The following is a 12,968-nucleotide window of genomic DNA, read 5'->3' as shown; positions in this document are numbered from 1 at the left end:
CTGGCTCTCTGTGTCCTCTGGCTCTGACTGACAGGCTGCTAAATGAGCCTTTAAGGGTGGGGAGTGATTTTGTTCATTGGTTTTAGTTTCTTCAAATGTTGATTGATAATGTGATTGACCAATCACGGTGCCAATTTCGGGTGAAGTTTTTTGTTACCGCGTCTTTTCCGCCGCCGCCCCGACGCGTTCTCTGCCCTCCAGGGGAGACGGGAGGAAGGAGGAGGGGGCAGGGAGGAGGAGATGACGACTGATTCATCTGATTTTTAAACTGATTTTTTCAAGGAGAAATGATTGTTTTAAAAAAAAAAGCAACAGTGTCAAACGCTGTGCTGCTAAAAAAAAAATAAAAAAAAAATAATAAAATAAAAAAACATGCGTTAATTGCGTTAAAATATTTTAGTGCGTTAACGCGGCCAAATTAATCGCATAGATTAACGCGTTAACGCTGACAGCCCTAGTTTTAAGACAGCCAGACAGCAAAACAAGGATTTTTATCATCCAGCTTGACATTTAAAATGCATGCGCTGCGCATGTAGTCTATTTGTGTCATGTTGACTCAAACCAAAGGTTCAACTTGCCACGGCGTGACCAGGCGGCAACCTCCGATTCTGACAAGTGAAGCCGATGCAGAAGTGTCTTAACACTTGCATTCTCTCTACTGAGTATGAGAGGGCGACGCTTCTTGTTGCAAAAATAAGGCAGAATATAGAAGTCTATGAGAAAACGACTCTCTTGATGTATTCCCATGAGTTTATGGTCTCAGTCACTCGTTTCACAATGTTTAGTTAGAGCAGGCAGCACGGTGGCTCAGTGGTTAGCACTGTCGCCTCACAGCAAGAAGGCTCTGGGTTTGAATCCCGGTCGTCCCGGTGGTTCCAGGTCCTTTCTGTGTGGAGTTTGCATGTTCTCCTCGTGTCTGCGTGGGTTTCCTCCAGGTACTCCGGTTTCCCCCACCATCATAAAGACATGTACCGCAGCCTCACCCCGGTTCTTATGGATGTGAATGAATGTTGGTGGTGGGGGAGGGGCCGTAGGCGCTGATTGGCTGCCACGCTTCTGTCAGTCTGCCCCAGGGCAGCTGTGGCTACTGATGTAGCTTACCACCACCGGGATGACTGTGTGTGTGTATGACTACTAGACTCTGGACTGTAAAGCGACTTCGATTGTCTAGAGAAGCGCTATATAAAATAATTGATTATTATTATTATTAAATGATGGTCCATTTAGAGTTAACTAGACCATAAAGCAGGGTATGCTTTAGGGTGGGCTTTCTGTGATTGGCAGGTCGCCTCCGCTAGCAGAGCCGTATACGGTGTCTTTACGCCAATCTTCCGCATTCAAAACAGGGCAACTTCTGTTCAGTGGTTGCAAAAAGCCAAGACGGCGACGGCCTAATCGCCAAACACACCGAAGGGGGACGTCACAATAACCAAGTCCATCTCTTATATACAGTCTATGAGCGAGACTGGATAGTTAGCGCATCACAACTGGGATATTTCTTCAGGTGTTTGTCTGTAAACTGTGCAGTGTTGGAGTGAGCTATGATCGAGTCCCTGCCAGTTCCCTTTCATCACAGCCCAAATGTCTCTGATCTTTTCCATTGATCGTGTAATTAGGACAATCGTGCTTGACATCTCACATGGCAGGCTGATTACACGCTCGCATATATAGATTTCTTCCTGTTAAAAAGTTAGATATTTCGGTTGGGAGGAAGAAAAAAAAACTCTCAAGTTCTCCTTTGATGTTTGGAAATCTTCCACTGGCTCTGTTTCAAGAACTCTCCACGACTTGGAAAGGGAAGAGGTTTGATGGAGAAGTTTGGAGCCAGAGCTGAAATGATTAGGAGGTGGAGAATTGTACCGTCAGCCATTTTGGAACGGCTTATCGAGGCTTCGTCCTGTACATCAAAAGAAGCAGCAAATGATAGATACATCTTTGTATTTTTTAATTGATTTCGGGACGAGTGTTTTGCAGTGACTTCAGACTTCTTGTAACTTTCCAAGCCGGCATTGAGCCGGTCACCTCGCACTGCCACGGAAGAAATGGACCCAAGTGAGAGCCTGCCAGCAGGAAGCCGTACCTCAGTGAGACCTCCAGCAAAGAGTGGCCACCACTCGCCGTTTCACCGAGTTGAATCCCCCGAGGCATGCAGCTCTTTAGCCCCTCTGTTACGGCTCCCTGAGGCTTTCACAAAAAAAGAATATATATATATATATATATTAATGTTTTTCCCAGAAGACAATCATTCAGAGGGAACACCTCTTATCTTTGAGTTTGAGATATTACTGTGTCACTGAAAATAACTAAAATGTCAATGAATAAATAAAAAAAGAAGTTGTGAAAGATTATAGAGAGTTTAATTCTGCGTGGACGCATTCATTTGCCTTCACTGCCAACGCTGCTGGCTGACCTGTACGCTTTATAAGTGACAGGAATGATCAAATACGTAATGTTGAAAGACTCTTCCAGAACGAGCACAAAGAGTTTGTTGAACAGTCTCAAGCTGCAGACGAGCGAAGAAGAGCGATTTCTCAACAGCAAATTAATCTACTTTCACGAAGTCTCAATAACTCAACTACTGCTGCTGGGGTATTAAGGCGTCTGTTAGTGAAAACGTGTTTGTCCTTGGACAAATCATAGTTTTTGTATACATAAATTGACAATATATACAAAACCGTATAAGCTGTGATAGCTTTTCCGGGCACATTTTATTTGGTGGATGTGGCAGCTGTCTCCAGGCTGCTGACTGATTGACAATTAGTCAGCTGCTCTGACTGATTGGCAATCAGTCAGCAGCCGATGCCGCTCATATTAAAGGGCAGCAGAGCTGTAGGCTGAGAGCCAAGTGAGCAGAGGCGCAGTCTTGCGGTCTGCTGTGTGATACAAATAAAACATGTCGTCTAACAGAACCTTGTTGTTGTGGTCTGGTAATCCTTGGGGCTTTTGGGGGAAACCCACGGGTGGTGGCCCGAGAGTCGTCACAGTGGAAAATAGGGCAAAATGGCTCTTTGGATATGAAAGGTTGCTGACCCTTGCCCTAGGCAGACGTACTGCGCGGACCCCAAATGTTATTGTTCAGCTCGTAACCATATAACTGGTGGTATATGTAGACTGTAGCTATTTAATGGCAGAATGGAAAATGAGAAGCGCTCTCGTGCAACAAGTTTGGATCAATTCCCCAGGCTCGCGTGTCTTGAGATGTGACTATTGGATCGATACACATCGCAATGTTGATGCTAAAAACTGTTGTCAAAAAGGACGTTTGAATATTCATACTTAAAAACACAGTTACGAGCAAGTTAAATATTGACGCCCAACATTTTTGCTGCCTTTGAGAAAGATACAAAGTGTGATTCTGATTATTTTTCTTTCTTTCACTGCGCGGTTGCACCCTACAAGCCCCCACCGAGCAGGAGAGTTCTCATTCAGAGCCAAAGAGTGTACAGCTGACTCTTTCTGGCTACTTTCACCTAAATCAGCGCTGCTGCCCATATGGGTGTTTTTGTGTATCGGCCGTGACCCCTCTGCTCAGACCGTCGCTCATCTCGGCACGATAAGCAGACATTTGCATTGACGGGCAGTAAATAGCGGTGTGTGTGTGGTGGGGTGAGGAATGGGAGGGTCACAGGGTCAAGTGCGGTCTGACGACTTGTTTATAACGCTGAATATACGAGAGCAGAAGTTGTCAGAGTTTGGGGCTGTGCCGCATACGGCCGGGGAGGACAGATGTTCCGTCAAAGAGTTTATGGCCCCGTGGCTCGGACCGCTGGCCGGCTGGTGCATTTTATGGGCCCCTGTGGTGACGGAGGGCCAACAAAGGGGAAGAAAGAGACAATCTGTGAGGCGCAAGAGCAGTGACGGAGGAATAGGAACATTAGGAAGGAGCGAAAAAAAGGGGGATACGGAATAACTGAAGAAACAGGCGAGCGAGGGGCTCTTTGGTGTTCTTAGTCAGGACTCTCCGCCGAGAACTGTTGCCATGGGACACCCTACCAGGGCCTGATACCCCGGACAACATAGCTCTCCGGGTCCCTGAGCCAATCAAACTTCTCCGCCACATTAAGGTGGTGAAGGCGAAGGAGAACATTCATTAATTGGGTCCACCAAGCGAACAACTAAAAGCTTTTTTATGTATACACCGAGATTTCACAAAGTGTTTGGTCATGGAAATTTGGTTTAAAGTCATGGAAATCCATTGGTCCAAATGTGGATGAACCCTAAAAAAATATATATAAAGTACATGAAAAATACAACTCACCGTTACGCTGAATTATCGCCATATTATGCAGAGAGGACGCGTAAGAATCACCTCTAGCGGTTAACCAGAACTTTAAGTCCTGATATTGTCTTTTAATTGCAGCTTTCTTTTTCTTGTATGCCCTTTGCTCTTCTTCTGTCTCCTCGTTGGGCCGTTCCCCTTTCCAAAGAAGCTCTCGAAAGATGGTTTTATTAAAATAATTATTGGTACTCGCTTGCGGGCTAAATTTTTGGGGTAACGTATCACATGACCAAGACGAACGTCTTGACATGTGTTAAGAAGCACAGAGGCACAAAACGAATATATCCGATAATTTTTCAAAAATCTTTCAGACCGTAATAATAAATGCAATATTTCTTTCATTCATACTTTCTTTGCGACCCAGTACCAAAGGACCACTGCCCTGCAGCGTACCACTCGGCCCTCCCAGAGAGTCGCGGTACCGGGGCGGTAACACAGAGGGAGCTCCACTGCAAGTCAGTGCAGGCGAACAATTCGTGACACATTCCGACCTGGATGTATATGAACATGCTAAGAGGCCCTCTTCTCTCCCCTCTTCATCGGCTGCTGTAAATCAGCTGTGCTCATGAGCAAAGAGGGAACCCCGTCAACGGAGCCTCTCCATCACCAGCTGCTGTGTTTACTCCCTCTGATTTGTGTCAGCTTGTCCACGAGGTCCTATGAAATTAATATTCCTAAATGATTAATGTGAGCGGGGAGTTGGCCAGCTCTTTGGGTCCTTTTTATTGGATGCACCCGGTGAACAACTTAAAAGCAATATTTTATAGCCTTTAATGAACGGGGCACGGCCCCTCGTTGACAGACATCTCTGACATCCTGCTGTGGCTTTAGTTGCTTCTGATAAAGATGGGAAAGTCCAACCTTTTTATATTTGTTTTATGGGACTATACTAATATTGTGGCTTCCTAAAAAGTTCCAGGAGATTTTACTATTGTTTTAAGGCCTGAATCAACATTATGCCTCGGCTCTTGTAGCACAGCCAGATGTGGAGGCTGTCCTGTGTGTTTGTGTGTTTGTGTGTTTGTGCATGTGTGTACGTGTTGTGCGCTACTCTTTATAGATGTGATTAGTGTGGATGTAGCATCTGAAACCTGTGACCTGTTTCCTCTGAAATGAAAAATGCAGTTGATATAGCAAGAGGAGCTGTGTGTGTGTGTGTGTGTGTGTGTGTGTGTGTGTGTGTGTGTGTGTGTGTGTGTGTGTATGCGTGTGTGTGTATGTGTGTGCGCGCGCGATATGCTCCTACTTGACATGTGTCAGGAGGCACAGAAAGTGGGCAGCATTTGACCACATGAACACTTTTACAACCCAAATACTTTGTACTTTAAACATAGTAAAACCTGCTAAATAGGCAATAGACTCCTTTCCTTGTTGCCTGTCTTTCTGTTACAAAATCATGGACATGCTGGATTAAAGGATTGGTTTTTTACAATGAATCAGAGGCGTAAAATGACTTTCTGTCCATGGCGTTGAGGAGGTTTTGAACCAGTCACTAACCTCATTAGTGGAAGGTTTAGTCACTGGTTTTGGAACTTCTGTTTTGAAGCCTCCAGTTTGCCATCTTTGGCTGACGCCATCTTGGATTTTTGCAACCAGTGAACGGAAGTGACCGTATTTCTTCCACCGTGGAATGACGCCATACACCACTCTGGTAGCCACCTGCCAATCACAAGGTAGTCCCGCCCTAAGGCATAGTCTGCTTTATGGTCTATTCGACTATAAATGGAAAGTAATTTGCTTTTGGAAGGAATGCCGATGGTGACTTTCCCCACTCGAGACAAAAGCCAGATGTTAATGCGTCTTGGCGGGTCCTATAGTGTACATGTCAGTCCTATCAGGGCCTTTGCTTGCGTCCCCTCCCCACGATCACATGTGAGTGGAGAGCCAGATCGGGTGAACCGATCATCTTTTTGTCTCTCAGTGCAGCATCAGACGGGACAGAGGAGCCGATCGCAGCTGCTCACATTTCTGCTCCTGATGCCCCCCCACCTTTAAAAAAAATGAATGTCTCTTCCACAGTCTGCCTGCTGGTCTGTCCTATCCTGTCCACCACCACCGCTCCATCAGCATGCTGTGTCATGTTGACTTCTCGCTGAGACACTTAATGGCACACTTCTTCAGAGTAAAACTGAGCGATGGTGTGACATTTTCTTGAATATAAGAAGTCAACATGTAAAAATATAAATACAATTGTTTTCGTACTTCCTCCACTTAGCTACTCATGCTAAATCCGCTTAATTTCCTTCTTTCCCGCGAGTTGTTCCCACAGTTCCAGACCGCCTCTGGAGGCAGCAGGGGGAGGGGAAATGGGAAGGAGCGTAGCTTTTCTTGGCTCAGAGAGTTGGAGGCCAACCTCACCACAGCCAGAGACGGTATTTGTTCTCAAACCACAAATCATGGCACTGTCTGCATCGATAAGATCAGAGTTCGCCCGCGGACCCCAGGGGAGAGATCACACGCCGAATGTGGTTTTATCACGATACACCAAAGAACAATACAAGTTCGATTGGCACTGAGAGAATGCTAAAAGGTATTAATATGACGTGAGTGAAAAGTATTTTTATTATGAATCTACATAGGGTGAGAGAGCAGAGGGGCATGTGGTCTCAATGTCCGACCAGTCTCCAGTGTGGTTCATTCAAAGCCTCCAGATTGATGTGACGGCGTTCACTTTCTAAACATATTTTTCAGAGCGTCTTTTTGTCAAATCTGATATGTAATACTTAAAACTGCATTAATAGATCAATTTGACCCCTTGGCCGGCACAGCAACCTGTAGACACAACATGGACATATTAGGAGCTTATAAAGGCGTCATCGCTAAAGGTTTCCTTCTGACACCCAAAACCACTGTAAGATGCAACGCAATCCGTAGAGCTGAGAGGAACTACAGAGTAGCTGGAGAGGTGCTACCAAATAGTGAGATTAAATCAATGTATTACATCATGGGAATTGACAAAGCTAGTTTTATATCTAAATGTGTTCAAGAATCCACACAAATGAAACAAAATTTAGAAAATGCTTGATTCCTAATGATCAGTTCTAATCACGGCACATAAGCAGGTACCGACAAAAGGTGTTTTTTCCGTGGTTAGCTAACGTTCTGTCGGATGCAGCGACACAAGATGGGTCCGTGTTTGAAAAGAAATAGTGATGTGGGAGACAACCACAGACTGTTTAAAGGGAGTAGACGTATTCATTAGAATCACAGTCCACCAACCCATTGATTTTGCAGTCACCATGTTGTTGTTTTTTGCAGCCAATGAACAAAAGTGACGTAGAGTATACGTCTCTGGTAGCGACAGCGACCTGTCAATCACAGCATACCCTGCTTTATGGTCTATTTAACTCTAAACGGACCATAATTTACGAAATGAACATCATGCTGTATTGAAGAAGACTTGAAACTAGAGATTGAGACCATAAACTCATGTTTACTATGTTTACTGAAGGAATACGTAGCCCTCAAGTAGAGTCACTCTCCCATAGACTTCTATATAATCAGAAGAGTCGCCCCCTGGTGCTAAGTAGAGAAAATGCAGGTTTAAGACACTTTAAAGGGCTTTCTGACTGGAGACAACTCTGCGCCAGCAAAAACTTCATTCGGATTAGATTTATCACGGCAGGCATTGTTCTGAGATTTATTTAGAGTATCGACAACGTACGGCCAGCAAAGGCCGTATTGAAACTGTCATGTATTTATTATCTATTATTCTCCATAGTTTTTTTGTGGTAGTTTTCGGGTCCGTAAGAATGTAGAGGCAGGGATGAGACTGTGAAAGAGTGAGTCGGGTGTGCAGAAAGTGTCAACTTCTTTTTCTCCTAATTACCGGTCCCCGCGAGAGTCCTTGGACGCCAACACAGTGTGTAAGTGTCAGTGATCTGTTGTCATGGCCATTTCTTAAGCTCTGAGAGCAGACGAGGGCTTCTCCTCCCCAAAGGCAGGGCAATGTGTGTGCGTGTGCATTTTCTTTTCTTTCAAAGATTCTTTTACCGTCTGATCAACTTTGAATTGTTTTCGTCTTCGAATATGTGTCCCACGTTTCTTCTGCGAACCATTTACTTTACTTCCTTTCCCCGTGTCCCTGTCTCCAGGTTGATCTGGTGTTGAAGAGGATGATGCTCTCCTAAACCCCCCCTCCCCTCCTTCATCCTGGTCCACACCACCGCCCCTCCAGCATGAACCACACCCCCAGCCCCCACCTGTCTGACGGCGGCAAGTCGGCCGGCGGCGGCCTGCTGTGCAGCCTGGGTCTGGGCTCCGACAGGGGGATCCGCTCCCCGGACAGCCTCACGCACACCCCGAGCCCCACCGGAGGGACCCCCAGCTCCAGCCCCCCGCTGCTGCTGTCGCCTGGGCTGGGAGGCTTCGGGCTGGGGTCTCTGGGCTCCCTGGGGGCCTTGGGCGACGGAGCCGGGGCCGACTGGGAGAGCAGGGAGGAGCTGAGGCTCAGGGAGCTGGAGGAGGCTCGGGCCCGAGCGGCCCAGATGGAGAAGACCATGAGGTGGTGGTCGGACTGCACCGCCAACTGGAGAGAGAAGTGGAGCAAGGTGGGCTTGTGGGTGCTGAAGTCAGGAGGGGGGTGTCTACTGAAAAGCTGTGAATTTCTGTCGCCATGCAATACCTTCTATATTCATCATTATTGTATTTAATTAGAATGCATTTGACTTTAGATGTACTAACTCTGTTGGTGGACTCCACAGAGGGGTCTGCTGCTACAGATTATAAATCAGCGATAATTTAACTGGAATATATAATATATAACTCAATATTAAAATACAATATGATGTGCCTGATATTAATCACATACCAAAAAATACCCATTTGACAAAGATTAAAAAAAAGAAAAAAGAAGAAGATTAAAACAACAGTTATAAAAGCGCTGAAATATAACTATTTTGTCTTAAGTTACTTAAATAATATTAAATGAGTCGAGGATGAAAGTTATCCTTTTCTCAAGCTCCACCTTCAGCAGCTTTTAACCCATTTTACAACTCAACTGCTACTGCAGACCGTGAGGGTGTTGAAAGCTGTGGGTAAAAAAGCTACTAAGTGCATCTTAAGTAAGAAATATTTTAGTTATCACAGTTATTACTATATATAAGCTATGTCAGACTCAGCTAGGCCAGCTGCCTCCCTCAAATCTTATATTATTAATTTAATAAGGATGAGGGAATATTTATTTTTAGGGATCCCACTTGGATTTTTATTTCAAAAGCAACACAAGGAAAGGTTTTCTGAATGTTTTTATGAAAGGAAGACAAAAGGCACTTTGTTATGATTCGAGAGAAATGGTGGTCGGAGTTAAAGACAGAGACAGAACGACGGATCATATTTATTTTTTCAATAATTAACCGAAGATCCAAACCGAGAGTGAATTACTCTCCTTCCAAGTATTGTGTGTGTAATGAAGTCTGATCCTGAGCACCTAGAGGGTGTTAATCCGTCCCTCGAAAATATTCCCCAACCAATTAATTATTTCCTCCTGTTTGAATAACTGTTTCGATAAATTACTGAATAATGTTATTACTTGCAGTTTATTACTGCAACTTTTTTTTCAAAGATGGAAGACCTTCAGAGAAACCCCCAGGCTCCGGGGTTCATGTGTTCATCAGGTGTTATCAATGTTTTATTCCCAGGTGCGTTCGGAGCGCAACCGTGCGCGGGATGAGGTCCGCCAGCTGAGGCAGCGGCTGGACACCCTCATCAAGGAGCTGACCAGCGTCCGGCGGGAGCGGCAAGAGCTGGCCTCGGAGAGCGAGACCCTGCGGCAGGAGACGCTGCGCCTCCGCGGTGACCGCACTCCCGACGCTGCTCCTCCTCCTCCTCCGTCTGCCCCCTCTCCATCGTCCTCCCCGGCGCACCCTCGCGCCGCCTCCTCCTCTCCACCCATGCCGCCCTCCTCCCCTGCCTCCTCCCAGGTCCACGGCGACGGCAAGCTGGATAGGGTGGGGGAGGGACCGTCAGGGTCTCCGGAGGCAGAACCAGTGAGGGACGTGGTCTTGGGCTTGGACGAACAAAAGTCGCATCAACAGAAGGTGAGTCACAGTGGACATTGGGATTAGAGAACATGTTCTGTTCATCAAACTGGTGTCATTGGTGAAATATCTCAACCACCTTTTAGAACGATTGCCACGAAATATGAATCCTCGTCTGGAGAGCTCCCAATCTTGTTTCTGGTGCCACCAGGAGGTTGACCTTTTGTGGTGTTGAAGGTCAAGTGAGATCAAATGTAGCCGTCCTTTTGTTGTGTAAGCACGGTGCCTCTAATAGTTCTGTCTTATTAAAAGAAAGAAAGGCTCTTCAGGGACGTATCAGAAGTGCTTCTTTCTCCTCAGTTGGTTGGAGGAGCGTGTCCGTGTTTGATTGACAGCTGCTGCACCGCAGGGCACAAGAGACCTCCGCCCAATCTCCACACGGACAGACTCTCAGACTTTGAGGGTTTAGTTCTGTCCCACTGTCACATCCTCGAGTGCTTGAGGGCTCTCTCTCAGACATGTTAAGCCCTTTATGAACCCTTTCTGTAAGTCTGCATTTCTCCGGACTTTCCCCTGAGGAAATTACCCACAATTCATAGCAGTGTGGCATTAAACACAGTTTAAGCACATTTGACTGAGCGGAGAGAGACTGTCGGCTCTTAGGCTTCATTCCCACTGTGGGCAAGAGTGGCTTGAATCTGATTTTGCTTTGGTTGTGTTTGTTTGCATCAGATTGGTGTTTTTCCAGTGTGAAAACACAAATCACATGCAATCTGAACTTTGATATGTGGCGCTAGATCAGAGCGACCTCAGTCTGAACAGTCATGGACCCACATTGCAGTGTTTGGGTGTCTGTTAAACCCTCTCACTCACATATCTGTTCATCAGAGTCGTGTTTGATGTCTCTCGTGTTCTCCATCGAGCCCTTTTGGGAAGACGAAATGACGGGCGTGCCGTTTATCATCATCTCTATTCACAACTTATGGAGCCTGTTGATGTTCATCAATCAATAAGGATGTTGAAAAGCATCATATATGTATATGTATTTATATTTAATCAACTCGTTAATCAAGCGGGATTCAAATTCAAGTCTGAAGATGGCATCATCTTTTTGTCCGGCACCAGGTGACGGCATCTCCTCTTTCATTCCACGATGATGAATCAATGATGAAAAAGACGCAGGTTCAAGCTTTCATCCCGTAAAAAAAAAGCTGCTAATGTGATTTAGTATTCGGGCTCGTGTTAACGTCCCCCGCTGCTGCATGGACAAAGTGACCCGAGCACCGGCGAATGTAGGCCAGGGTCTCCAGCCCTGTTGGATCTCTCACCAAAAGTACACGTGTGTGTGTGTTGGGGAGGGGGTGTCCTATTTAAGGAACCCCCCCCCCCCCCCCACACACACATTCTCATCATGCCTTCTTCTCCCTAAGGGCTCTGTGATGCTGCAGTACTTCTTCTCTGTCAGCGTGTTTTTTTCCTCTCTGTGTGTTATTTGTTGGACCCCTTCCTGAACCTGAAACATCTCTGGTTCTGTACAGACCTGCTGCTTCGCTCGGCCTCGTTCATACCGACACGCGAGCCGCTCTAATGTCGGCCTTCAGCCACTGAAATGCTCTGTGGAAGCCATTTAATGCTGAGAATACAAAAACAGGAAGTGAAACAGGAACTCCTGGACCCCTAAAATACCTGAAACTCGAGCCCGACAAGATGACCTCACTCGTCAGTGTGTCGTGTGGTTCACTCTATTTGTTTAGTTCAGGGGTCGGCGACCTTTCCTATCCAAAGAACCATTTTGACCTATTTTCCACAAAATTACATTTGTCTACAGCCGCAAAAATTATTTGATATCACAACTTAAAAAGTTCGATATATACCGGTAGTCATATTATATATACAAAAACAATAGTTTGTTGTATTTGTCTGACTGAACGTCTGCCGCGGGCCTGGACCCGTCACATGGAGCTGTCTGACACCCTTCTTTGCTCTTGGCTATTTCCATCTTCTCGCTTTAATACCAGTATCTAGAAAGCTGTGTCCAGACACTGTAATTTTATTATTGGAAAAATTCGAAGAAATGCAACTAAAATATGTCCAATAATATACAGCATATCCTCAGATGTTCCAGTATTGTCCTCTCAACAGTTGGTGAGTGAAGTCATGTGGGATAACATTTTTATTTAAGCCTCAACGCCACCGGCAAGGGCCTGATTTCCACTGGGGGACAAAATGTGTTGTGTCCCCCTCACTTTCTTTTCTTTTTAGTGCAAAATCTGACTTTTGTCCGACCCACTTTTACAATTTATTCGGTGCCCTATGTCGGACAGAATCGCCATCAGGACCTCGGTAGAGCGGGCGAGTATCACAGCGATGAGACTTCACACGCTCCATAAAATCAAACTCCCGTTCACGTCCATTCCACAGAGGCGGAGCACCTCCCCTTTCCACTGCTCCATTTTTACTGCTCAGGCATTTTGAGTAATAGTAACAGATTTGAACATTGGAAGAGTTTGACCGGGCCAAAGTAAACAGTTCTCAATTTCTCAAGATCCGTTATCGTTTTGAGTTTTTTAGTTTCCCCTCCGAGGCTTACTTTCCAGCCTCAGTGTGTATTTCTGTGTCAGGAGCCGGCTGCTCAATGAGCTGCCGGCTCCGTGAAGCAGGTGTCCAATGCACACAGACTGCACCTGCAAACTCAATAAAAACCACAGTGC

The 12,968-nt window shown here is 45.9% G+C and overlaps 1 protein-coding gene and 1 pseudogene across 1 annotated transcript in view; both read left to right on the top strand.

Moving 5' to 3' along the window:
* Positions 1 to 12,968, top strand: part of LOC130192427 (serine/threonine-protein phosphatase with EF-hands 1-like) — a 991,358-nt pseudogene that overhangs the window by 778,236 nt on the left and 200,154 nt on the right.
* Positions 1 to 12,968, top strand: part of ccdc102a (coiled-coil domain containing 102A) — a 54,509-nt gene that overhangs the window by 16,120 nt on the left and 25,421 nt on the right. The window contains exons 2-3 of the mRNA XM_056412418.1: positions 8,374 to 8,829; positions 9,919 to 10,317. Of these exons, the coding sequence (XP_056268393.1) occupies positions 8,458 to 8,829; positions 9,919 to 10,317 (771 nt within the window). The 5' untranslated portion in view covers positions 8,374 to 8,457. The remainder of the gene's footprint in view (positions 1 to 8,373; positions 8,830 to 9,918; positions 10,318 to 12,968) is intronic.

The sequence above is a fragment of the Pseudoliparis swirei genome, chromosome 4, assembly GCF_029220125.1.
Source record: "Pseudoliparis swirei isolate HS2019 ecotype Mariana Trench chromosome 4, NWPU_hadal_v1, whole genome shotgun sequence".
In the NCBI taxonomy this organism is placed as follows: domain Eukaryota; kingdom Metazoa; phylum Chordata; class Actinopteri; order Perciformes; family Liparidae; genus Pseudoliparis; species Pseudoliparis swirei.
Note: the sequence above shows the minus strand (reverse complement) of the source record. Positions and strands in the feature narration are given on the sequence as shown.